This window comes from Rutilus rutilus, assembly GCF_951802725.1.
Source record: "Rutilus rutilus genome assembly, chromosome: 18".
Taxonomy (NCBI): domain Eukaryota; kingdom Metazoa; phylum Chordata; class Actinopteri; order Cypriniformes; family Leuciscidae; genus Rutilus; species Rutilus rutilus.
In genome coordinates this window covers 15,495,593-15,522,335 of record NC_140231.1, presented here as the reverse complement: position 1 = coordinate 15,522,335, position 26,743 = coordinate 15,495,593, and the positions used below count along the sequence as shown (strand labels likewise).

General features: G+C 38.8%; 1 protein-coding gene across 1 annotated transcript in view; it reads left to right on the top strand.

Moving 5' to 3' along the window:
• Nucleotides 1-18,360, top strand: part of st6gal1 (ST6 beta-galactosamide alpha-2,6-sialyltranferase 1) — a 33,263-nt gene extending 14,903 nt beyond the window's left edge. The window contains exons 5-9 of the mRNA XM_084386645.1: nt 2,721-2,979; nt 10,144-10,241; nt 10,327-10,428; nt 12,501-12,675; nt 17,063-18,360. Of these exons, the coding sequence (XP_084242771.1) occupies nt 2,721-2,979; nt 10,144-10,241; nt 10,327-10,428; nt 12,501-12,675; nt 17,063-17,340 (912 nt within the window). The 3' untranslated portion in view covers nt 17,341-18,360. The remainder of the gene's footprint in view (nt 1-2,720; nt 2,980-10,143; nt 10,242-10,326; nt 10,429-12,500; nt 12,676-17,062) is intronic.
• The last annotated feature ends 8,383 nt before the right edge of the window (nt 18,361-26,743 follow it).

Below are 26,743 nucleotides of genomic sequence, written 5' to 3'. Positions count from 1 at the left end.
TCATGCTCCTCGCGACAGCCCCTTCTTGGCCGATCCCTCTGAGGAAGGACATTCTTTCTTAGAGACGGGGCACCCTATGGCACCCGCGTCCAGACCTCTGGAAACTCCATGTCTGGTCCCTGGATGGGACGTGGAGGTTCTAGGTGGGCTACCACAGGCAATGGTAGACACCATCACTTCCGCTAAAGCCCCCTCTACGAGGCGCCTCTATGCGTTTAAGTGGAACCTGTTCGTCGTCTGGTGTTCTTCCCACCGGGAAGACCCCCGAACTTGCCTGATCAGTGTCGTAGAGTTCTCAACGGGCCTGAAAATAACAACCCGACCCGACCCGGCCCGTGGCTTTTAAAGCCCGGACCCGATGTAACCCGACACATCAACATGAATTATCTGCCCGAACCCGGCCCGCGGCCCGACGCCGCGTCGGATTTTTTTTTTTCTCATACACGTATTATCATGACCAGCAGACGGAAATTCAAATCAACCTTTAATGTTTACGCCTTTTAACAATACAAACAACTGAAACAATAAACTTTAAATATATAAATAGGCTGTAGTAGCGACGGTGAATTCACCTGTGGCAAGTTTACTTTTCACCAACTCCATCTTCTTCTCCAGGCTAAAGGCGTGCACGCAGCGGCGTCAGGTCTGCCCCCGCCCCTCTCCGTGATGCGCTTGCACGCAGCAGCCAGACTTTCTTTACGGTGAACAGGAGCGATGATTAATAAATGTTTTTTTTTTTTCACTGACTGGAAAAGATTAAGCCCGAGGTCCGACCCGACCCGAGTCATTTGATTATATTTTCGACCCGAACCCGGCCCGAACCCGCGGGTCCCGTCGGGTTGGTCGGGCCGACCCGACCCGTTGAGAACTCTACAGTGTCGTTCTTTCCTTCCTGCAAGATGGGTTGGACCGAAGGCTGTCTTCCTCCACCCTCAAAGTGTATGTTGCCGCAATAGCCGCTTATCACAATGCAGTAGAAGGTAAGTCATTGGGAAAGCACTACCTGATCATCAGGTTCCTCAGGGGTGCCAGGAGGTTGAATCCCTCTCGTAATCCGCACCCCGTACCCTCTAGGGATTTAACTCTAGTGCTCAGAGCACTTCAGAGACCCCCATTTGAGCCCTTGCCTGCAGTCTAATTAAATATCCTGTCGATGAAGACAGCTCTCCTGCTGGCTTTGGCCTCTATCAAGAGGGTAGGGGACCTGCAGGCATTTTCGGTCGACGAATCGTGCCTAGAGTTCGCGCCGGACTTCTCTCACGTTATCCTGAGACCCCGGCCCGGATATGTGCCCAAGGTTCTTACCACTCCGTTTAGAGATCAGGTAGTGAGCCTGCAAGCGCTGCCCCCGGAGGAGGCAGACCCAGCCCTGGCTTTTCTCTGTCCCGTTCGCGCTCTGCACTGCTACGTGGACAGAACACAAAGCTTTAGGACCTCAGACCAGCTCTTCGTCTGTTACGGAGGCCAGCAGAAGGGGAAGGCTGTCTCCAAGCAGAGGTTCGTCCACTGGTTAGTGGATGCTATCGTCTGGGCTTATGAGTCCCAGGACGTGACTTGTCCACCTAGGTTGAGGGCACACTCTACTAGGAGTGTTGCCTCCTCCTGGGCGCTGGCTCAAGGCACCTCGCTGACAGATATCTGCAGAGCTGCGGGCTGGGCGACACCTAACACGCTCGCTAGGTTTTATAGCCTTCGTGTAGAACCTGTTTCCTCCCGTGTACTCGCTACGGCCAGTAGCGCAAGGAATTAGGTTAGTGTCTGCTTGCTACGCCATTCTCGCCCCATGGGCCAGATATGTGCGTTATTCGCTTCAGGCAGGTTGTGGCTCCGCAGCGTTCCCTCCTACGGTTGGGCACGCTTTCCCAGCGTTATCCAATTTCCACTGAGCAGGTCTTGCGGAACAGCTGTGTGATCTCTTCCTAGCTAAGCTTCCGCCATAAAAAAAGAAAAGAGAATTAACAAGAAACTGTCGGCAGGAAGCTTAAGCTGGGCGCTGGAAGGGGCCAGCACCATGGCGTTTTGTTAGGGATCCCAATTCATTGGTAACTCCTACCGACGTGACGTAGGAGTGACCGAACGAAAGGGAACGTCTCGGTTACGTATGCTAACCCTCGTTCCGAGTGAGGGAACGGAGACCTCACGTCCCATCGCCATGGTTGCTGTACCTTCGTGGAAGACCGGACACCGTTCGACTCCTCAGCGTAAAGCGATTTGTATATGCTCGCGCTTCTGCTTTATACCCGCACTGGCAGGCGGGGCGCGGAATGCAAATCCTGCATGCCAATGTCCATTGGCTCGTTTTAGTTTCACTCGAAGGCAATTGGTCTCCCTAGCGTGATCCCAATTCGTTGGTAACTCCTACCAACGTGACGTCTCCGTTCCCTCACTCAGGGAACGAGGGTTACCATACGTAACTGAGATGTTATCAACTCAGGTTGGTTGCGTCAAAAGCTTACGCCCCCCCATCTTACTCTCCTCACCATCAGATGTCATTAGATGGGTTACTTTTGTAATTTTGTCTGGCTCAATCAAACAATGGTAGGCGGAATTAGTGTAAATAGCCTCTGCCACCAAGGTGGGCTATTTCCACTTGGTGTAAATAGACTCTCTGAGATACAAAACCCTATTACTTACCTACCTACTACTTACTTACCTACCTTACTTTCTTGTAATAAATGTGATATACCTATCTATCATAGTCTTTTTTGTTTTCATTTTAGGCAATGAATAAATACGGAGTTAAGTACCCTGGACCCGCAGCACATCGTCCCAAACTCAGTGGCCCTGAACTTCTTTGTCAAATCAAGAAGATGGTTCAGATTACAACTTTAACACCGGATATGGAGCCATTTTCTGGTTTGCCCTGGGCCTCTCAGTTACCTCAGCATCAAATAACCAATGATATTGGCCCGTTTAAGACCTGTGCAGTGGTATCATCTGCAGGTTCTCTCAAAAACTCTGGATTAGGAAAGGAAATAGGTAATCCATTAAAATTCATAACATAATCTGGATTTCTTTCTTTAATTCTTTTATCTGTTTTTATTATTATAAATGATCACCTTTGTTTTACATTGCATTGATGACATAATGTTTTGTTTTAAATAATCCAATATTGTTTAGCATCCATCAATTAAAAAAAAAAAGAAGAGATTGGATATTTTTCAAAGTAATTTACATCATTAGATATTACCTTAAAGTTATATAATAAAGCATTTTGGCTTGAATTTCCAGATATAAAAAAAAAATATTGCATGTATGTGTGTGTATATAGTATATATGTAAGGGATAATGCAGAGCAAGGCGGTTGTTATAGCGAATACAACCCCGACAGGCTGATCTTGTCGTGCGAATACAACCCCTTCAGCGAATACAACCCCTTCAGGCTGATTCAAGACCTCGCGTCGGGGTCTTGAATCAGCCTGAAGGGGTTGTATTCGCTATAACAACCGCCTCGCTCTACATTATCTCGCTTATTACATAGCTACCTACCAAATAAATCAATAATTTGACACAAAATATTGATTTAAAAAGGAGTTTATTGATTTAAAAATTGTATTGCTTCCGCTAAAGAAAATAGTCCGTTCCGTCTCTATGGTTAGAATCCTGCGTCCATAGCAACGCTCTGTTTTTCATGGCAACGGTGTGTTATACTTAGCAGTAGAGCCCGACCGATATATCGGCAGGCCGATATTATCGGCCGATATTAGGCATTTTCCAATCTATCAGTATCGGCATTTATAACGGCCGATTTAAAAAAAAAAAAAAAAAAAAAAAAAAAACACGATCGAAACGGCCTTTAAAGGAGAACTCCGGTCAATTTTAACATTGAGCTCATTTTTTTGTACATTTGGAGTGCTGTCAATACAGAGAACAACGACAAAAATCGGTGTTGCCTACACCGAGTTATTCTATTTTTAAAATTTGCACCCTATTGACTTCAATGGTAATCGATTGTCGAGTTCACGCGCGTGATCATAGGTACTAAACCTATGCGCGTGAACTCGACAATCGATTACTATGGCCTTCCACCGAAAACAGGATGTAAACAAAGGTATGAGCGCTGGCTGAATTAACTTCATTTTTATTAATATCTCTAACATCTACTGCAGTCAGATCCACTCGTGTTCACTCGGAAGGAATCACTCACATTTTCTGTGCACTTGTAATGACACTTAAAGGATGTTAAGAGGCTAAAAAGCAGGCTTACTACTTGCCCCATTGAAGTCAATAGGGTGCAAATTTTAAAAATAGAATAACTCGGTGTAGGCAACACCGATTTTTGTCGTTGTTCTCTGTATTGACAGCACTCCAAATGTACAAAAAAATGAGCTCAATGTTAAAATTGACCGGAGTTCTCCTTTAACCATGTCATGAGTGTTTGCGTTATATAGTTTGTCGACCAGAGGGCGATCTTCAACGCCCTAGTTGACAACACTCGTGTATAACGCGCCACATATCCTGCAGCCTCCTGATCCAGCCAAAGTCAGGCAGAGAGAACAACGGTTAAGTGAGTTCATGGTAGGGTGACCAGAAGTCCCGAAAAATTCGTGACAGTCCCAAAATCTGAGCTGTTGTCCCGAATCCGGCCTTAATTGTCCCGAAAATTACACTTAAGCAAAATATTGAGTAGATATTGTCTGATAAAATATTAAAAACTGTCCGTGGAGATTGAGTCGTCCTGCAGCCAGCCCCCGCCGGCTGCTCATTGGCTGCAGTATCTTTTTTGTTTCTTTTTTCAAAGATACAGAAAGGCGCGAATTTAGATATGCATTGATAAGCTAATTTTAGAGAGCGCAAGTTGCAGCCGCCGCGAGGACAGTGAATGTGCAGGCAGTCATAAAGGAGTGAGGAAACAGAATTGGTCGCGGCACTGTGTGCAAAAAATACTTCGGCCTAATGTCTGATGTCGGGTTACACAAAGCAAATCATCTACACAATTATTTAGTTTTCTTATTTAATGACGACAATTTAGTTAGGCTAATAATAATGTTGGCATAAGGCTTATTTGCGTTCGCTATAGCCTGAAAGGTCTGATTTACGCACTGTAACAACAGTGATTTTTTTTTTTTTTTTTTTTACAATTTGAGACGCAGAGAGAGAGAGAGAGAGAGAGAGAGGTGCGCGCGCGAGACGCAGAGAGAGAGAGAAAGAGAGAGAGAGAGAGATGCGCGCACGAGACGCAGAGAGAGAGAGAGAGAGAGGTGCGCGCGAGACGCAGAACGAGCGAGAGAGAGAGAGGGGTGCACGCGCGAGACGCAGAGAGAGAGAGAGAGAGAGAGAGAGAGAGAGAGAGAGAGAGAGAGAGAGAGAGAGAGAGATTGTTGTTGTTATTTATCAGAACTTAACAGAATTTGTCTCCAGTCCTATTCAAAGTTATATTTATGAACCAAGTCTTTTAAAACTGGTAACTTTGATTTGGTTGTTGTTGTTTTTTTTTTGTTCAAAGGACTTTACATTTCATATCTTAAGTTTGTATTTATACAGCCCACATACATAGAACAGGCAGATATTTTGAATGTTGTGTAAGTGCAGTTTATAGGAAATGGGTCTAATATCCAGTTTATTTTCAAAATCTAAATATCGGCTTATAAATCGGCTCTTTTCGAGTTAATATCGGCATCGGCATCGGCCCCCAAAAATCCATATCGGTCGGGCTCTACTTAGCAGCGGTCTGTTATCAAGAAATAACAGACCGCATTCTACATTAGAATTCAACCAAGACATGTAATAAATAAATAAATAAATATATATACACAGGGGTGCACATAACTGGTGCACATGCGTGGTAAAAATAAACAATGTGCAACAGAAAACGTGGAGGGAAGCGCTTTTGAGTACCATAATTTTTGGGGACAGGGACACGTTTACTTACTAGAGTAGGATTTTTCGCCATCTCTGGTAAGAGGGCAATCATGATGATAAGTGTGTTCATTTCACTTCCACTTAAAGACATTTAATTTCAGCAAAGTTTAATGTTTGCAGTTTACAGTTAACTCTTGTGCAAACCTCTTAAAGAGCATCTTGCAGGTTAGAAGACCCAACAAGTCAATGTATAGAAAAATAATGTAGGAACTAGATTTTCTTTAAAAAAAAATTATAAAATATGCTACAGTGGCTTCTGGAGTCGTTTTTGTGAGAAAATTTTACTTCCGCATCTGAAAATGGGCGTGACGGGCGAGAGTCGTGACGTAACACGAGGGAGAGCGGTCGATTCAAACAACAGGGAAAAATGGATTGCAATGACATTTCGGACGCTGAGGAAATTGTTGACGGACCACAGCCATACAATTATGAGCCTGCTAGGCTGGTGCTGGTTCGGAGCTAGAGCTAGTGCCGGTTCGGAGTTGGTTCTACTGACGAGCCTCCAAAGAACCGGTTTGCTTTTCCACAGGCTAAAAGAGCCAACGCAGAGCCAGGTCTTATGTCACATCTACGTCTCATCTTTCTCAGCAACGTTTGCGCGGCGGCGCCAAACACAAACACATCATCAACAATGGCGCACGTTGCTTTGCTATTGATGTTCATGGCTTTGCGGACCTACATCGGCATCCAAACACGGCGGATCCAAAGTGTTCGCGCGGCTCGCCATTATTTGTACAGACGGAGATTACAAGCGAGAGTAACGGCATATACATAACATTTATTTTTAACAATAAGATGCCGACTTTAGCCTTAGATTTATATTTTAGATCGCGTCCATCGTGTTTAGCTGCTGTTAGCTCGATTAGCTGCTATTTGAAAATGGCGGTCACAAGTTTCTCTTCAGTCTTGTTGGTCACGGTAACCCCGCCCCCAGCCTCTGACGCAAGCGGTTCTTTCTTGGCTCCGTTCTAGACCCTGCAATGATTTGGTGCTACTTAAGAACTAGTTTTACTGGTTCGGAGCTGGTGCTTTGGCGGTGGAAAAACAAAGAACCGATTTGAAACTAGGCTCTGGCTCCGAACCAGCACCAGCTCTGCCTTGGTGGAAAAGGGGTATGAGTCTCACCCGGTTCTTACTTCGGTATCCCATGTTGAACTCCATCATATCGCCGGGACGATAATCCTCCGATCTGAAGTGAACGCTACACACGACCGCGTTTTCCGAAGCCGACGCGGAAGAGAAATCCCGTCTCTTCACCTGCACAAACCGCACCGTCCTTTTTCTTGTTAGGAAACCGGTGGACTCGATGTCCTGACAGGCTGGAGTTTTTGCAAGCTCCACAAACACAAAAATTTACCATGACGATGATAAATTGAAATACAAAAGCTACTGAAAACTCACGACCGCTCTTACTGAATACCAACCTACTCTGCAATGAGCTGCGGCAGAGCACAGCACACGTCTCCCTCGTGTGACATAAAATGACGCGATGTTGAAAAAAAGCGGTTTGTACGAGCAGGCAAAGAAACGCTCACTTTATCTACTAAATTGGTGTCCTTATGTCGTTTTAAAACATTTTAAATCCTGCATTATCTTTTCATATGGTATTTTCATACACGGTTATATATTCATTTAGATTTTTTTTACATGCAAGATGCTCTTTAATAATAAAAATAAAATAATTGTTTGAGATTGAACAAAGAACCAAAAAAATGCAACTTAACAGTAAAAATTATTCATTCATACTCATTCATATAAAAAAAAAAAATATATTGTTAAACGTGGTGTATAAGGGGAAAAATGCGTATGATTATTATGATTATTCTTTTATGGTTATTTCTATGATTAATCCTTTCAAATATGATTCTTTTATTGATCCATTTATGCTTTTTGTCTATTGCATCTTTTAATAGCATATACTCATAGTTATATTATAATATTATATATTGACAGGAACGGGATAGATTGAACAACGCAACGTATAATTAAATGAGTGCCACAACAAAGATGGCGTTTTTGTCGGTCCGGTTTGGGAACACCGGATGCAAGATGACGTACGCATTGGCTAAACTGAAAAGAGTGATGGCGGGGAGAACGAATAGGTGTGATGAAATTGGTACACTGTCATGGTGAATATACTGAAATATGTGCATATTGAGTTGTAGTAGTTGGTTTTCTTTGGGTTTACTCTTACAACATTAAGGATTCATGTTAATGAATTGAGTACATGTGTCCTGTGTTCACTCTCCTTCTTGACGTGACTAACGACCCTAAACAAGAATAAGGAAATTTTGACAGTGTACATATCTGTCTGGCACCCCAGCATAAATGTAAGAGGGGAAGTGTTACAATGTGTTCTATTCAGACCAGACATTTAGTTTACTTATACTCTGACAAATGTAAGTCTGTTTGTGGGCTAGACATGCTATTTGTTTTTTTCCGTTTTCTGCTTAGTGTGGTATCTTTTCTAATATGTCTGGTATCCGTTTTAGCTTCACATTAGATGGTTATCTTACTACTTGGAATTAAGATACAGCTGTATTTGCATAAGGTTTGCATGATGGAAATACGTATATTTGGCCATTTCTGCTTCATAGGGTTGGTTCACACAGTAAGCGGTTTTGCTTTGAAAAACGGAAAAAAGACTTGGGCAGTGAAATGGGGAAAAAGCGCAAAGTCTCTTAGTAACTGTTGTTAGTTTCGTTTCGTTTTTTACTAGTTTTAGTTTTATTTCAGTTTACGAAAAAGTTTAGTGTCAGTATTCGTTTACGAAAATAACCTTGATTCAAACGATTTTAAACGCGGAAGAAGAGGCAAAAATCGTGAATCACACACAGAGAGAGAGAGAGGCACATTTCAGACAGCGCTCAAACACTGAATTGACTCCTATTTCGCGTTTACTTGCGCTTGAACGGACACAAACACACAAAATGTCAAAATACATATGTCATAAGTGAACAGTTTAGAAAGAAACTGGATGTGTGTCAGTATATTCGGTCTGTGCATTCAGTAAGTAAGTAAGTAAAGTTTATTTGTATAGCACCTTTCACAGACAAGGAAGGGTCACAAAGTGCTGCAAAGTAATAAAAATAAACAACAAAATAAAATAGCAACTGTAAAAGTACAAACCTAGTACAACTTCACAACTGTACTACCATCAGATTCCATAAAAATTCAATAACAAACAAATCAAATTTTTAGTTAAAAGCTTGTCCAAAAAGATGAGTCTTTAAGTGTTTTTTAAAAGATTCCACAGAACTCATAGTTCTCAGAGCTAAAGGGAGCGAGTTCCAGAGCTTTGGAGCCACAACACAAAAAGCACGGTCACCTCTTGTCTTAAGGCGTGTTCTGGGAACAATTAAAAGATCTTGGCCTGAAGACCTCAGAGACCGACATCGAGTATGCATATGTAATAGATCCTGGACGTAAGAGGGTGCTTAACCATGCAAGGCTCTGAAAGTAATTACCAAAATTTTAAAATGTACTCTAAAGCCAACAGGAAGTCAATGAAGGGCCTTCAGCACAAGAGTAATGTGTGATCTCCTGCTGGTCCTAGTCAAAAGCCTAGCAGCTGCATTTTGTACAACTTGCAGTCGAACTATAGAAGATTTATTCAAACAAGTGTACAGCACATTGCAATAGTCCAAACGTATAGAAATAAAGGCATGAACAAGCATCTCCATCTCTTTTTTTGAAACCATAGATCTAATCTTAGCAATGTTCCTGAGATAGAAAAAACAGGTGCGAATCACAGACCTTACATGACTGTTAAAACACATCGATCTGTCAAAAATGACACCCAGATTTCTTATGTCACTGCAGTCAGAGGATGATAGACCCCCAAGGGCCTGTCTAATCTTAGGGGTAATGTTGTCTGGGGCAAAAATCATCACCTCTGTTTTATCTGTATTAAGTTGCACTTCCAGTCTTAAAGTGACAGCAGCCTAATATTCCTGCTGTTATCTGTGTCATTCATGTTAATAAAAATATACAGTATATTTTTTAAAACCATCATCATCACCTACAATGTTCAAGAGAAAAGATAGAGAGGAGAGCAGTCAAGAGAAAAGTGATGACGACAGCTTGTAGAATAAGTGTGCCGCGTAAAATGTGACTACCAAGCAGCATCTCCAGGTGCTCCCTTGAGAACCAGACCAAAAAAGTTATGAGCACCCCAGTATATATATATATATGCAATATGTCATTCTTTGATATTATAAAAAAATTGATGATTTTATGTATGAATGAGGCATTATTACTAAAAAAATTCCTGAAATCTAGATACACATGATGCAGTGATACGGTTCAATGCCGCACCGACAACAGGCTTTGAGAAAGATGTGGGCTCTAAAACAACAGTGCGACTGATCAATTCCCAGGTAAACTGTTTGCTAACTCGGGAAAGGTTAAAATAACATGTAGCAACGATCTCTTAAAAGACCATAATTTCTGTTTATTGCATAGGTAATGGCATCTGAAGACCACCATTTCCTCTCCAGTTCTTTGTACAGTGCAGGGATTTTAGTGAGCTGGGATCCTGGCCCTTATTCGTCTGATCTACGGGAGGTAAAAATTCAGCATATTTCACTGTCAAGCATTTGGCAAACTCACAAAATTCGAGGAAACTTGCTTAATTAGAAGGTTTCACCACAAAGTCCTAGCTTGATGAAGTGTAATTTTTGTACATATTGAAGCACGTCACCACTAAGCCACTCCTCGTTAGTATAGTGGTAAGTATCCCCGCCTGTCACGCGGGGGCGAAAAAATACCTTTTTTCTTCTTTCTTCCTAGCACAAGTCAACAATACAATTTCTCCATACAGCTGGAACACAGCCTGTCACACACCCAGCTTAAGAGCAGTTTTTTCTTCTTGTAATTAGGAGTATAAAGAGTACATGCTTTACCTTCACAAATGAAATAGGCCTACTCAAAGAACATTTGGATTTAAAGAAAGGCCATTTTGAACTGCATTTCTATACAAATAATTTTGTATAGAAATGCCCTGTAAAGGGCATACAAATAATTAACCATTTGCATAACTTTAACTTTATTTATTTCTCAAATAATAAAAGCCAACAGAGCTTTTGCGCAAAGTGAGCTAATATCATAAACTATATAATATCTGTTTTTAACCTAGCTATAATAATAATAATAAATTCAGTTTTAACCTGAGCATTATAATAAGAAATTATAACGCATGTTCTAACTCAACCTGTTAACACTGAACAGAAGAGGGAAACTGATAGCACCAGCATCAGAACAAAAAGTGCATTTATGGTAGGGATGGGCATTTCAAGCAAAAATAACATTCGATGATCGCTGGGAATTATTCTATTATTATTCGAAAATCGCAACCCTCCCCTATATGTTCACCGGTAAAACGGTCGCTCAGATTCCGCTCCGACATTACATTTCTGTGTACTGTAGGCCTACTATATGTATTGTAGCCATGAAAGAAAACACATTTAGTTTAATGTGTATGTTTAAATAATATAATGTTATTTCATCTATGTTGATTATATGAAAAGTGAACAGCATGAGTAAGATAGGATCATTAGATGCGCAATATATCGGGAGACATTTGGAGTGGGTCAGACATGATTTTGACAACTTCATTAAGTTTTGTTTTGTATAAAACCGTTCTTTAAAGTGAATTTTGTTTTGTATAAATTGTATCATAATTTTAATCGATGTTTCATCAACTAATTGCATAGATTTAATAAATGAGAGGCAAATATAGCAGACAATATTATCAGGACATGCAAGGCACCGGCGCGATCACTTGCATTGCTCGTGAACTGGAGCTTGTCTCATAAATGAACCGAAACTCAGCATATAGGCTATTTCACAGGCATGAGAAATATATCTATAGAAAGCTTGAAATGTCTACTTTTAAACAAAACAATTCAAAACGAAAAGAAAAGAAACAGACTACTTTCTTATGTAATCCGTATAAAATGTGCATTTCTCTCTATAGGTGCGTTCACTACATTTGGACAATTCCATTTATTAAACGTGTAGAATACTTTCCAAACCGTTACATATAGTATTATAAATGTTGTGTTCAGACGTTCATGATATAAAAAAATAAACATATTAGAATAACTTTTAAAATGGAGTGAACACGGAGCGGGAATGGAAAACCCGGAGTAAATCCAGAGCGGAGTGATTACAGAATGCTTAGAGTGGAGAGAGGAACGTGCTTTACAGGGTGAATACACCTCATCTTTCCTGAATTTAAGACCTTTTCAAACTAAAATTAAGACATTTATTACACCATTTAAGAAATGGAAGCCTATTTACGGCCTTAAAATTATGAAAAGTGAATTTAAGACATTAAGGGCAGGCGGGAACCCTGCAATTGAGGGAAATCCGTCGTAGACTCGCTGCAATTAACGGAAATCCGTCGTAGCGACGGAGAACTTTAATCCCTGTGATCTAATCAAGTTTACACCTACATTTTCTTCTCACTGAATATCCTACATCACAAATGACATAAGTAAAATGGGCTACAAACGGTTTCATGTTGACTCTAAAATGTATATATATTTTTTTTTTTACTAATATTTGTAAGCATTCCAGTTTTCATTAATGAAATTTGGGGAAATGTAATAATCCTCCTTTTGTTATGCTTTCAGTGGTTCAACAAGACAGATTACCCAATATTTAAACAGTATCAGCGATATCGACGCTTACACCCTCAACAGCCATTTTATATTATACACCCACGGATGGAATGGCAGCTGTGGCAGCGAATACAAGACAATATGGATGAGTCTATACAAAAAAACCCTCCCTCATCAGGCCTGCTGGGTAAGTTTTATTAGTTTTTTTTTTTAAATAAAACAGAAGTCTTATCATAAATGCTTAAAGGGTAACTAAACCCCTGGTCAGAGCCTGACTCCACCCACTGTCAATATTTGAAAAATGCTAGAAAAGTGGGCAGACCCCAGCGGAGAGAGAGGGGACGAACCGTGAGCGGGGGGGGCGTGCACCTGAGACCTGCTGTCAGACTCTAAAATGGAGTTTGCTCACAGGGTCGCAAGACGACGTAAAGTACATGCATCTGATGAGCTTTATCAGAGCCCGTCATTCTCTGATTTTATCAAGTTGATGTCAATAGCGCGCGCTCTCTATAGGCATATTCATATTTTGCCGCTATGTGAAAAAATCCAGCAAAATGCGCCGACGCGTTTGTCGACCCCAGAGGAATAACTTTAGCTAAACATAAATTTTGATTAAATATGATCACTCACATCAAGGCGCCGCTGCGGTGGTGGAGTCCATGCAGGAGAAGCCGCGTTTTGCACTGCGTCGCTTTTCAGCGCGAGCTGTGTGGAGAAGCCCATTTCCACCTCTATTGCGTTGGAGAAGCAATCCCGCGTTAAATGCAGGTTTCACACTCACGGTCTTCCAGGCCAAGTGCATGCAAACACTGGCGCCTATTTTCCAAGTCTGCTGGAAAGCTATGCAGTCCAGCAGTCCTGTTGCAACCAGCAACACTACACCTAGTACCCTCCTGCCCACTGTACAATACAGATAAATCTACGCTAGCTCATACCAAGGGCGTGGTGAGCTCGTACCAGGGGCGTGGTAGAGCTGGAACCTGCTTACGTCACCTGCCACCTTTTACGTCACTTGCCACCGCAACATCCAATAGGAAAATTCAACTGCAGTAGCCACCGTTCAACCTTAAGAGGGCAGCACTCAGACGTTTTTACACCATATATTGTAAAATTAAAACACTTTATACCCAAATGTCAAAAAAGTTACTCGAATCAATGAACAGCACTAATAAAGCCTCATTCTTACAGATCATTAAATAAAAAAAGTTGGTTTAGGGTTTAGTTACCCTTTAAGAAACCACAAACTATGGTCATGTACACACTGCAGCTAATTGTTAATTCACCTTTTAGTGTTTAATCCTGTTCTGTACACACAGTTTAGTAATTTATGGAAGCGACAATCGCATTCTACAACTGATTTAACTCCCCAAAAATGCAGGTCGTGACAATCACATAAAAAAAAAAGATGCTACGCAGTTTACGTAACCATGCTGAACAACTAGTTGTAACTGACCTATTTAAATGCAGATAAGAGATGTGCCTCTCTTCTGTGTCTACTGCTTGGTGCAAGAAATCCACAGGGAAAGAGTTATGAGCTTGACTCATTCATGTTGCCAGATCTTGCTAAAAAAAAAAGAAAAGAAAAATGTGAAAAAGAAAGAGGCAAGCCTATTAGAAATCAAAATGAATCCAAATGCTTTATATTGAAAACAAGACTAAAATGTTGCAATATTTTGGTCTTGTTTTCAATATAAACCATTTGAACCCGCACCTGCCTACTTTAATAACTCCATAAACCATAAACACTTTATGAGCCAAGCTCAAACAACAAGCCCCAAAATGAAATGTGTTATAATATATGAGCATGGCAACACAGCAAGAACGCGTGCTCTGTGAAGCAGCCTTCCAAGTAGAGATGAAACGATATGAAAGTTTCATATCATGATTATAGTGACCAAAATGATAATGGTTATCAATATTATCATGGTATTGTTCTGCAAATGTTCAAGTACTGATACACACACTGAAATAATTTCAAGTTTTATGTCGATAACAAAACAAAACCAAAAATTAGCAGCACTATGCACTTTTTGTTTGCATAAACATTAAAATAATGTTGTCCGATAAAGATTTATTGCCAAGTATGTTTGCACACACAAGGAATATGTTTTGGTGATTTGTTCTGGTTTAAAAAAATAAAATAAAATAAAAAGTTTTATAAAATAATAAACCTTACATTTCAGCAGGGGGGAGTAAACTAAACAGAAAATTGCTTTTTTCTTCATTTTTTATTAAAGTGGTATATTGAACAAATTGTGTCTCTCTTTAAATAAATTCAATTATAATTAACATTTTCTTAAGGATAAAAAAAATCTATCTCAGCTAATGCTGTAAACTATAATTACGGAGCTCTTTCTTGTACATTACTATAATATTAAAGGTTACAATTAACAACAGAGCAAACTGTTAGCAAACAGCGCGCTCCCTCCTTCTGGATTGTAGTGTTGATCGCCTTTGACTGACTTTATTCGTAGTCTGACTGTATGCATCGTACCGTGACGGTTCGGGATGAATACATGTACCATTACACCCCTAATATATATATTATCTGCTCCATAAACAGTTCTACATAGGTTTAGATTTGAATGAAATATAAATGAATTCTCTGAGTAGGTTGTGCTTCTGGAATAGGAAAGAAAAGAGCTGTTTCTCTGGTAGCTTCTGTAAACAAAGCAACGTTACGCTTAAAAAAACACTGCTTTATTAGGCATAACATGGAGGGACGATGAAAAGACAGTCGGCTCCCCTCAGAGATACATAAAATTAATCAATACATTCTCAAGAAAAAAATTCTCTCAGCGCTGTTTTCCATCATGCTTTCACACAAAACGAAACCTACGCTACATGATGCGCCTGCGTGAGATTATTGCTAACTTTTCTTAATGCTGAAAAGTATTTACACTGAGTTTTTCAAATCGCCATAATCAAATAAAATATATAACGGTAATACTTTTTATCAAGGTTTATCGTCAAACTGGTAACTGTTTCATTCCTAAAGGGCCGTTCACACCAACGATAACTAAAAAGATAACTATAACTATATTTGCATCCACACCAAGGAACGATAACAGTCTGTTTATTCTAAGCTCGCGCGCTGCAGTTTCAAAGTGTGTACAACGTCATTGAACATGTTTTTGCTGTTCTTGTTGCATTTACATAGCTTTAACCAGCAGATGTCCTCAGCATGCTATGTTTTGAGTGAAGCTAGTGTAATGATCTAATAATCTAACAGTGAATATAGCTGACGTATTCAATATAGTGAAATAAAAACTTTTTCACCGCAACTTCAAAGAAAGCAAGACAATAGGCAGATTCCATTCCATTACAGATTTGCGCAAAACTTTTGCGATTATTTTCTAAATGTCGATAAAAAACTATTTCGAAATGACGGCGTTTCCATTAACCGATGTTATGCGACTAAAACATCATTTTTCCCTCTCGCGAGAAGTCATTCCAAAAATCATGGCAACGAATGTTGGTAGGTTTATATATTGAAGCCGCCACACTAGCCATTATTATTAAAGGAACACTCCACCGTTTTTTGAAATAGGGCTTATTCACCTTTTTTCCTACATTTAGACAGGTGGGCAAATGCATTTTTGTCTCAGTGCATGCATTGTTTTAGTTTGACAGGGTCGGCGCTAGCTTAGCTTAGCATAATGAATGGAATCCTTTGTTGCCAGCTAGCATGTCCTGAGTAAAAGTGATATAAAAAAAACAAAAAACCCACCTAATTACTTCTTGTGGCCTGCGTATTCTCAACGAGTATAAATAGCGAAGCAGATTAACACTAGGCGATTTCCTAGGCAGATATTGACTTATATATTAAGGACTATATTAGGGGGAAGCACAGGCGAAGCACTGCTACATGGGCGTGATATCTCTGCGCCCAAGTAGCAGTGCTTCGCCTGTGCTTCCCCCTAATATAGTTCCAAGTCAATATCTGCCTAGGAAATCGCCTAGTGTTAATCTGCATCGCTATTTGTACTTGTTGTGAATACGCAGGCCACAAGAAGTAATTAGGTGGGGTTTTTTTTTTATATCACTTTTACTCAGGACATGCTAGCTGGCAACAAAGGATTCCATTCATTATGCTAAGCTAAGCTAGCGCCGACCCTGTCAAACTAAAACAATGCATGCACTGAGACAAAAATGCATTTGCCCACCTGTCTAAATGTATGAAAGAAGGTGAATAAGCCCTATTTCAAAAAACGGTGGAGTGTTCCTTTAATCGAAGGAGATAGGCGTGCTATCCAAGCATTAATGGTAAGGAAAGACACTTATACTGTGAGCAGCACATATAGCCTACTATATGAGGTGTTTCTGGGCATTTCTCCCTCATTTCTGCTTCAAGGTCTTGGTTGTGCAATTTCTTTGAGGTTTAGAATTCAGTATTCCTGTAATTCTTTTGTCTTTTATGAATTTAATAAAGAACTCTGTCTCGTATTCTGTCCAAACATACGTCATTGTGTCAGGTGACTGTAAATGCGCAAAAACTGTTTCCATTGCAGTTTTGCGAAATATTTCTTTTTAGATTTTGTATGTACCTATATTTTTTCCTTCTACCTCCATAGGCACAGTTTTAATGATGTCCCTCTGTGAAGTGGTACATGTGTACGAGTTCCTGCCTTCGCGACGGAAAACTGAGTTGTGCCACTACTACCAGCGCTTCAGTGATGCTGCCTGCACCCTAGGTGCCTACCACCCATTATTATACGAGAAGAACCTGGTAAAGAGGATGAACCAGGGGTCTGACCGTGACATCTATACATACGGCAGAGTCACTCTCCCTGGGTTCATTACATTTAACTGCACCCATAGCTCCACTTCCAACACTCAGTCAAAGACATAATTTGAGGGTGAACTGATTTTCTCGGTACACTTTCAGAATGTAACAGTAAAGCGCATGATTTAGTCTAAAACTGCAACAAGTATTCAGTCTGGTCTCTGAGATCAAGAGTCGGTTTACTGGTGGAGAATGAAAAACTAACACACTAAACATTAGGAACTTAATTCACATGGACACAAAATGCTGAATATAGCAGCAAGTTCTGTATGTGTAAACTACCGTCCATCAATCCCTAACTAGTCCCATAGGGGTAAATTCATGCTGTTTGGTGTTAATTAAGAGAAAAAAGATCTTAACACCACATATCTGCCTCTGCCACTGACTTAAACACTGCCTAATGTGACACATTAAAGCACTGATGTAAAAAGAACTGATGAACAGTGTTGGGGGAAATGTATTACAAATAGCGGGAGTTACGTAATCAGATTACTTTTTTTCAAGTAACTAGTGAAGTAACTAATTACTTTTAAAATTGCAACAAAACATCCGAGTTACATTTTCAATTAAGTAACGGAAGTTACTTCGTTTTCCCACCTTTCCTGTCCCCATGTTGAGAGAAATTGGGAGTACGTGCAGAGGCGTTGTGTGCGCTGTGTGAACATGATGGTTATTAGGGATGCACCAATACCAGTATCGGGCCCGATACTGCACTTGTGTACTCATGCTTGTACTCATAAAAATGCTCCGATACAAACAACCGATACCATGCAGCGTGTGTACAGTGTTTGTGTCAAGACAAAGAAACACTGACAACAGAGAGTATAATGGGGATAAAAGAGAAGGCTGTCTATGAAGTAAATGTATCTAATTAGTGGAATATTAAACAAAATATAGTAACGCCTACATAGCTGTGGGTGCACGAGCTGATTAGCGAAAAACGCACAGTAGATTGAGAGTGCAGCAGCACAGACACGCAAGCTTGTCGAGCGCATACCTTTTTCACAGACATCAGCGGAAAGTTTGTAGTTCGGTCGGATATGTAAATGGAAAAGGTAAAACGAGGCATGTATTACTACTGTTAACTGACGAGAGAGAGAGAGCGCACTTCTGTTGCATGCTCTTGATTGCTGATCGTTCACTCAATTAACATGCATAATTTCGCTTAAAACTAAATCGTAAATGCAAGTAAAATATGAACTGTTATGTGATTTATGTTACAGGACATTTGCAGGTCAAGAAATTTCAAGCTTACACAGACAGCGCACAAATTGAATTGCCTTTTCTTTCACATCTTGTGCTTGAACGGACAAATTCACACAAAATGATATCCGTCTTGGCGAGTATCCTGGTTAACATAGGTGGTTTTATCTTAATGAACGTGAACAATAAACCTAATAAACTTGCAGCTGTGTTTTTTTTTTTTTTTTACTGTTAATCAAACTACAAAATACAAAGTAATCACTCACTGCTATTGACTGAATTACTTTTGTAACTTTATAAAGATTCATCTATATTTAATTTATACAGTGATTAATATGCAGTATTATTTCACATTTGATTACTTTATTTCAAATCATGTACCTGTAAACTACTGTTCGACCTACCTGAAAAACAAAACAAAAAACAGCTTTTATTTCATTTGCAGCCTTTCTTTGTTCTACTGTATTTAGTTGTGCTATTTGTAATTTGATTATTTGTTGTAATTTTATTACTGATTGCTTACTTGTCTTTAATAATGTTTCAAATTGACATTAATTAAGCTAGTAGTTTTTGCTGTAGTATCAAAATTGTAATTTTAAAAATTAGAATTGTGATATTTCACTGGTGTCTAAACATTTGTACCACTGACCCAATCCTCAGCACTGAGCCCTGCTGGAGCTGCTCTAAATATGTGCTGTACAATTAAATGATAGATAAAATATGATAGAGCAATAGAACAGTGAAAGTAACATAAGCTCATACATTTTTTACATGCTTAAGCATGATAATAACTAAAGGAAATATATATTTACTAAAAAATTAAGCCAACTAATATGATTCATATTCTTTTGGTTTCTCTACCCAATATGCAAATTCAGGGAAAATACAGGTATCGGTATCGGCAAGTACCAAAAATGAAAGTATCGGCATCGGACTTGTTCTGAAAAAGTGGTATTGGTGCATCCCTAATGGTTATTGTAGTTCTAGACTTAATGTGAGTTTTTGCTCAAAAACAGATTCATTATTCCTCAAAATGAATAAAAACAGTGAAATGCAAACTCAGAATATTACACAAACCTGCAATAATTAAATGTGAAATAACACAAATAAATGTATTAACCAGTGTCTTTGCTGCTGACATACAATGACTTTAGATAATTATATTTGTGTTTAATTTACTTTGTTTTTATTGCTGAAGCATTGAACTACTCCAGAATGGCAGCACAGCTTAAAGGTTTGTTGGAGCTGTGCCCTCTACTGTACAGGTGTGAAAAGGCCTTTAAAAAAAAAATTTGTTAAAAAACAAGCAAGCCCAGCCCAAGTGAGAAAAAGTAACGCAAAATTAACACAACCAATTGCTTTTCATCAAAGTAAATCAATTAGATACTTTTATAGGGAGTAATGCAATATTGTAACATTACTTTTAAAATTAACTTTCCCCAACACTGCTGATGAACATCCAGGCATTTTACAAACACAGTAAATCTACATCCAGATTATTAGACAAAATAAAGCTCTTTGTTAGAAAGTATCCAAGATTCTGTCCATAAAAGTGTAGCGCGGAAAGCTCTATGTCCAAAGCCAGCCTGCCGCGGTCATAATGTGCAGCTTTTCGATTTATGCAACTGCAATCCTAGCACATCATTCATGCAATATTGTAAAATGATTTGCCAATACACACATACTATTAGCAAAATAATGCTTTTAATCAATGTATTTAATGAAAGCTGTATTTCAAGGCCTGGAGATCTGTATGCATTCAGTATTTACACTGTGACGCCTTTCCTCTCATGGCACTCTGTAACCAGCCGTAGGGCCGTGGAGAATGTCCTTGCATGCTTTACTGAAATTGCACTATCATACCTGTGATAAACTTGTATTTAGTTGTATTTATGAACTTGGTGAGAAGGAAAACAGAGAACGTGCATGTTTGTCCTGTTTTATACAGATTCAATTTCAATTTAAGCCCTTAAAACACAAAAGCAGATATACTTCTGCATTTTGAGGAGGAAAAGGGCATTTATTTTTAGTAGTATCGTTTTTATAATGTTTATCCAGGATGTGTCAATGTATCTCATCCATTTCTATTTACTCAAACACACAGATTACATTATGTAAATACCGAAACATAAATACTGCATCTAGTGATAGATGCTAGTATGAATCCTGAATGATGTGGGGACAGGACGTAATATTCATATATTATTAATTTAGAAACGGACTTTCTATCTAAACAGGCTTTATTTTTTCCTTTCAGTTAACATGAAATTGACCCCATTTGCTTTCAAAATCAAAATATCATAACTTTCTACGCTTCTGAATTGTAAACTTGTATTGTGAATTGAATTGTTAAAATGTGAAATCATGCTTTTTTTCTTCCTTTTAAACCTTATTTATATTGTTCTTAGTTTTTTTCTGATAGAGGAATCTTTATATGTAATTTGTAGTGTTATGGAAATTAATTATTTAGTGATGAGACTGCAACGAAAACCAAGCCCACTTGTCTTTGAAGTACTTTATCCTTGCAAGAAGGCCATTCACATAAAGACATCAGAGTTTTGCGAAAGCTGCGAAGGGAAAACTCGCCAGGTGCGGCCTGCCTTTTTTGTACATCACTCACACCTCACTCTGCTGTTTTCATGTTAGTTACTTGAGAAAGAAGATCTATATAAGGAGACAAAAATTATCTCTCATTCTCCAGACCAAATATGCACACGTAACATACATGATAATGTAATGTTCCACTAAGATCAGTTGTATGTTGTCACGCAAGCACATACATCACATGAAGTAAAATTATTTGCCACCACAGTAGCATACAGCAGATTAGTATTATAAATATATTTAGAAATGAAATTAGTTAGCATAGAATGTATTTTTTAATGGATAACAAATAATTGTTCATTTATAAAATGTCTGCAGACTTCAAGTATAATTCAGATGTGTCTCTCGTAAATGAACTACTTTGTCATGTCTTGCATGGGTAAACCAATTCAAATTAATCAAACTAATCTAGGCTATGCACATGTGAACAACTGTCAAATGTATATATGTTTTATTTTTTTATTTCTCTAATGCAATGACAAATTTATTTTAATTTTCAAGAATCATCCCTTTAAGCATTCTGTCGGCATTAAGAAATTCTTTAAATCGATTTACTCTTTGTTAATATTCAAATGCCAAAGTTGTTGTACACATAAAAGTAATTCACATGAACCGTGGGACTTTATGGACTGTGATGATGGTTGTAAAAATGAAGCATGACTGAACAGAATCATTGTGTTTTTTGGATATTATGTTACTTGGATGACATCTAATAATGTCCTTCAATTACAGCAGACTGGAAAGAGCCATTTCACCTCATTTGCTATTTTAAGTTACTGGAACAGATACAGATTTAGATAAATCTGGCTTACAACTTTAGGCTATTACTGGGTGAACAAGTGGAACATTGTGTGCTCTAAAAAGGCAAGGATAAACTTATATTTCTACGTTAAAGGAATAGTTCACTTAAAAATGTACATTCTGTCATCCCATTGACTTCCATAGTATTTTTCTTCCTATGTATAAATAATGTGCCACCATAACTTTGTCACTGTTATTGTTTCAATTATATGCTGTATATGCAAAACTGTACAGTAACGTGGTAAAGTCTCTAATGTAATGTGATAAATCCTATTAACTGACAAACTTGTTTCTTAAAACAAGAAGCAATTTATAAAATAGGCAATTCTGCCATTTGTATCAAAAACGCTTGATACCGTAGTCAAGCACTGCTTTAAGGCGAGACACTACAGGTGAATAGGGTAAAAATTTTAACTAGCAGATATCACCATGAAACTTTCCCAGTTGATTACCTACATTAAGATGAGAAAAAAAATGTATTACAAGTTTTCTGTAATTTAATGTTTAAATATGCAAATTAGGCAATATCTAATTAAATATGCGCTAAATCTGAGTATTGGATAAATTCATGTTAAAAATTATTTTTTCATTGTGTTCACATGTTAGATGGGAAAAAAAATACAGAGGGATTTATGGATATCTGCTTTTGTTATCCTGTAAATCAGAAAAAACTGTCAATAGCCTTAAAAAAATTATTTTCGCCATGTTTTTTGGAATAAAATGTTATATAAATCAGGCTAGGAATAATATATTTACAAATCCCTCTGCAAATGTCTTCATAATATAACTAGGTACAAGACTGGAAAGTTTGGTGTATATAGGTGCTACTGAAGTGGAGATTTCAGACTTGGAGTATGAGAGAAAAGTCATTTTGAGAAAACGGGCTTTAAAGATTTATCATCAGCCAGTGAGATTGCGCATTCAGCCCTTTTACTTCAGGGTTCGTACACCTTTTCCAAGGTCAAATCTAAGCACTTTCAAGCACTTTCAAGGTCCATTTTAAAGCTTTTTCCAGCACCTTACACCACCGTAAATTACATTCCAATACATAGTCAAAATTATTATTTAGCGTTTTTATCACATTAAAAGAGATAATGCTATAAACAGCCAAAATTGTGTTTCGTAATCAGATATTTAAGCAAATCACAAGTTTTATTTTTCAAAATGTATCTAAGTAGATAATGCCTATGAATAATACTTTTCATTATATTAATGTCCAAATATTGCTTCTCAGATCATTTTCAGGCTGTAAAACTGAAGTAATTTCAAGGGCTGAAAATTAGTGGTGGGGGAAAAAATTGTTTTTGCCTGCCGTGTCTCGCCTTAAAGGGATACTCCACTTTTTTCGGAAATATGCTCATTTTACATCTCCCCCAGAGTTAAACAGTTGAGTTTTACCGTTTTAGAATCCATTCAGCCGAACTCCGGGTCTGACGGTACCACTTTTAGCATAGCTTAGCACAGATCATTGATTCTGATGAGTCCAGTAGCATTTCTTTCAAAATGACCAAAGAGTTTCAATATTTTTCCTATTTAAAACTTGACTCTTCTGTAGTTAAACCGTGTACTAAGATCGACGGAAAATGAAAAGTTGCGATTTTCTAAGCCTATATGACTAGGAACTACTCTCATTCCGGCGTAATAATCAAGGAACTGTGCGGCCGTTCCATGGGTGCAGCAGGCGTAGTGATATGACGCAGCGCCTGAAAATAGGTCTAATAGGTTAGACAAACTTAGTCCCGGTCACGTTGGAAGAAGTTACCGAGCTGGGGACTATTTTCAGGCGCTGCGTCATATCATTACGCCTGCTGCACCCATGGTACGGCCGCACAGTTCCTTGATTATTACGCTGGAATGAGAGTAGTTCCTAGCCATATAGGCTTAGAAAATCGCAACTTTTCATTTTCCGTCGATCTTAGTACACGGTTTAACTACAGAAGAGTCAAGTTTTAAATAGGAAAAATATTGAAACTCTTTGGTCATTTTGAAAGAAATGCTACTGGACTCATCAGAATCAATGATCTGTGCTAAGCTATGCTAAAAGTGGTACCGTCAGACCCGGAGTTCGGCTGAATGGATTCTAAAACGGTAAAACTCATCTGTTTAACTCTGGGGGAGTTGTAAAATGAGCATATTTCCGAAAAAAGTGGAGTATCCCTTTAAGTATATCAATACAATTCTATTAAAATGTGAATACATTTTAATAAAAATTTTCACTAAGATTTTAAAATTAATTTTCTCATTTTCTCTTAAAAAGACTCAACATGTACATATTATTAAATTACATTATGGCAAACGTACAAAAATAAACCTGCCTGTCATATTCAATGCAGGACAGCACTTCACTGCAAGTATTAAAAGATTAATAAAACAACTACTGCCTACACTGTAATTTTGTCACTTTCTTCCAGGGATTTTAATATGGTGTATAAAAAAATAAATAAAAAAACGAATAGGCCCATACCAAATTCATGGCTATCTTTATCATAGAAAGAAAAAGTTTTGGTCTCCCCGTCGGGGAATCGAACCCCGGTCTCCCGCGTGACAGGCGGGGATACTTACCACTATACTAACGAGGAGCTCCATGGTGCCTCATAGCTGAATAAGCCTGAAATACACAGTAATAACACGGTAATAATCATTACAATAGCAGCTGTATTTTGAGAAATATAATACAAGGATGTATCAACTTTATTATTTTATCTGTGCTATTTTAATTAATCCTACTGACCTGGAACTCTCAAAAGAACATGAAAGGCTTCTCTATCTGGCGGAGCTCAGGAGTTCACTGTGTAAATGGAACAAAAACAGCTAAATAAACAGCCATTGCATTTGAGCACATAGGAAATTAATGGGAATTAGTTATTTTATTACTCTCTTCACTGTTTGATAGCTTTAACAAAGGATATACAAATGTGTATAGAGACATTACAGAAACAGACACGTTACATTATTGTGACAGGTATAATCACTTTGTTTTATACATACTTACATTTTTGTGCTGTATATTCCTTAATATCCACTTAATATTGTATATTTTACGCGTACACAGATTTCTGAGGCAATCTGAGTCTGTTTATAAAATTGTATGTATTTGGCCATATTTATTCTGATGTTAGAAAAAGTTGTTTAAAAAGTGCATTGAAAGTCTATGTTGTAGTAATATATTATTATTACAGTATTATTACACGTTAATAATATCATATTAACAAGGTAAAAATCTTTGCATCTCCCCGTCGGGGAATCGAACCCCGGTCTCCCGCGTGACAGGCGGGGATACTTACCACTATACTAACGAGGAGTGGCTTAGTGGTCACATGCTTCAGGCTGTGCAAGAACCATGACATAACTGAATCTGAGTCTTTATGGAGTTAATGGACAATTAGAAGGATAGTAATTACCTGTCCTGCACTGCACAAAGAAACTGAAGAGTAAATGGTGGTCTTCTGATGTCATTTCCTGTACAAAAAACAAACATTTATGAGCTGCAGCCACTGTTTGTCGAATTCTGATAGCCTAACTGACTGTTTCTCAGTTAGAAAAGGTAAAGAAAAGACTAGGAATGAATTGCGTTCAAATATGAGCCATGCCAAGCTGAGTTACAACTAGGCTAGGCCTATATGAGGATATATTACACTGAAAAAGAATAAGCAACCTGGCTCATTAAAGGGTAACTAAACCCTAAACCAACTTTTTTTAGTTAATGATCTGTAAGAATGGGGCTTTATTAGTGCTGTTCATTGATTCGAGTAACTTTTTTGACATTTGGGTATAAAGTGTTTTAATTCTACAATATATGGTGTAAAAACGTCTGAGTGCTGCCCTCTCCAGGTTGAACGGTGGCTACTGCAGTTGAATTTTCCTATTGGATGTTTGCGGTACTACGTGACGTAAGCGGTACTACGTGACTTAAGCAGGTTCCAGCTCACCACGCCCTTGGTATGAGCTAGCGTAGATTTATCTGTATTTAGTACAGTGGTCAAGGGGTACCGTATGTGTAGTGTTGCTGGTTGCAACAGCACTGCTGGACTGCATAGCTTTCCAGCAGACTTGGAAATTAGGCGTCAGTGGTTGCATGCACTTGGCCTGGAAGACCGTGAGTGTGAAACCTGCATTTAAGCGGGATTGCTTAAATGCAGCGGGATTGCTTAAATAATATTGCTTAAACGCAATAGAGGTGGAAATGGGCTTCTCCAAACAGCTCGCGCTGAACAGCAACGCAGTGCCAAACGCTGCTCCTCCTGCATGGACTCCACCACCGCAGCGGCGTCTTGATGTGAGTGATCATATGTATTTTAATCACAATTTATGGTTAAGCTAAAGTTAATCCTCTGGGGTCGACAAACGCTCCGGCGCATTTTGCTGGATTTTTTCACATAACGGCAAAATATGAATATTCCTATAGAGAGCGCGCGCTATTGACATCAACTCGATAAAACTCATCAGATGCATGTACTTTACGTCGTCTTGCGACCCTGTGAGTCACTCTCCATTTTAGAGTCTGACAGCAGGTCTCAGGTGCACGCCCCCCCCCGCTCACGGTTCGTCCCCTCTATCTCCGCTGGGGTCTGCCCACTTTTCTAGCATTTTTCAAATATTGCCAGTGGGTGGAGTCAGGCTCTGACCAGGGGTTTAGTTACCCTTTAAGTCAAAACGTTTCATTAATATGGCACACAACATTTTTTTAAGAAAGCACAGAATTTGTGTTTCCACAAGTACAGACATAAAATAAAACATTATTTGAAAAGTACAAAAAAGTAATACAAAAACAAAAAATGTCCCCGTTTTTTATTCATGGACAAAAAAAGTGAGATTTCAATGATAATTTTGACCTCTGAACTAGAAAATGTCGGCAATTTCC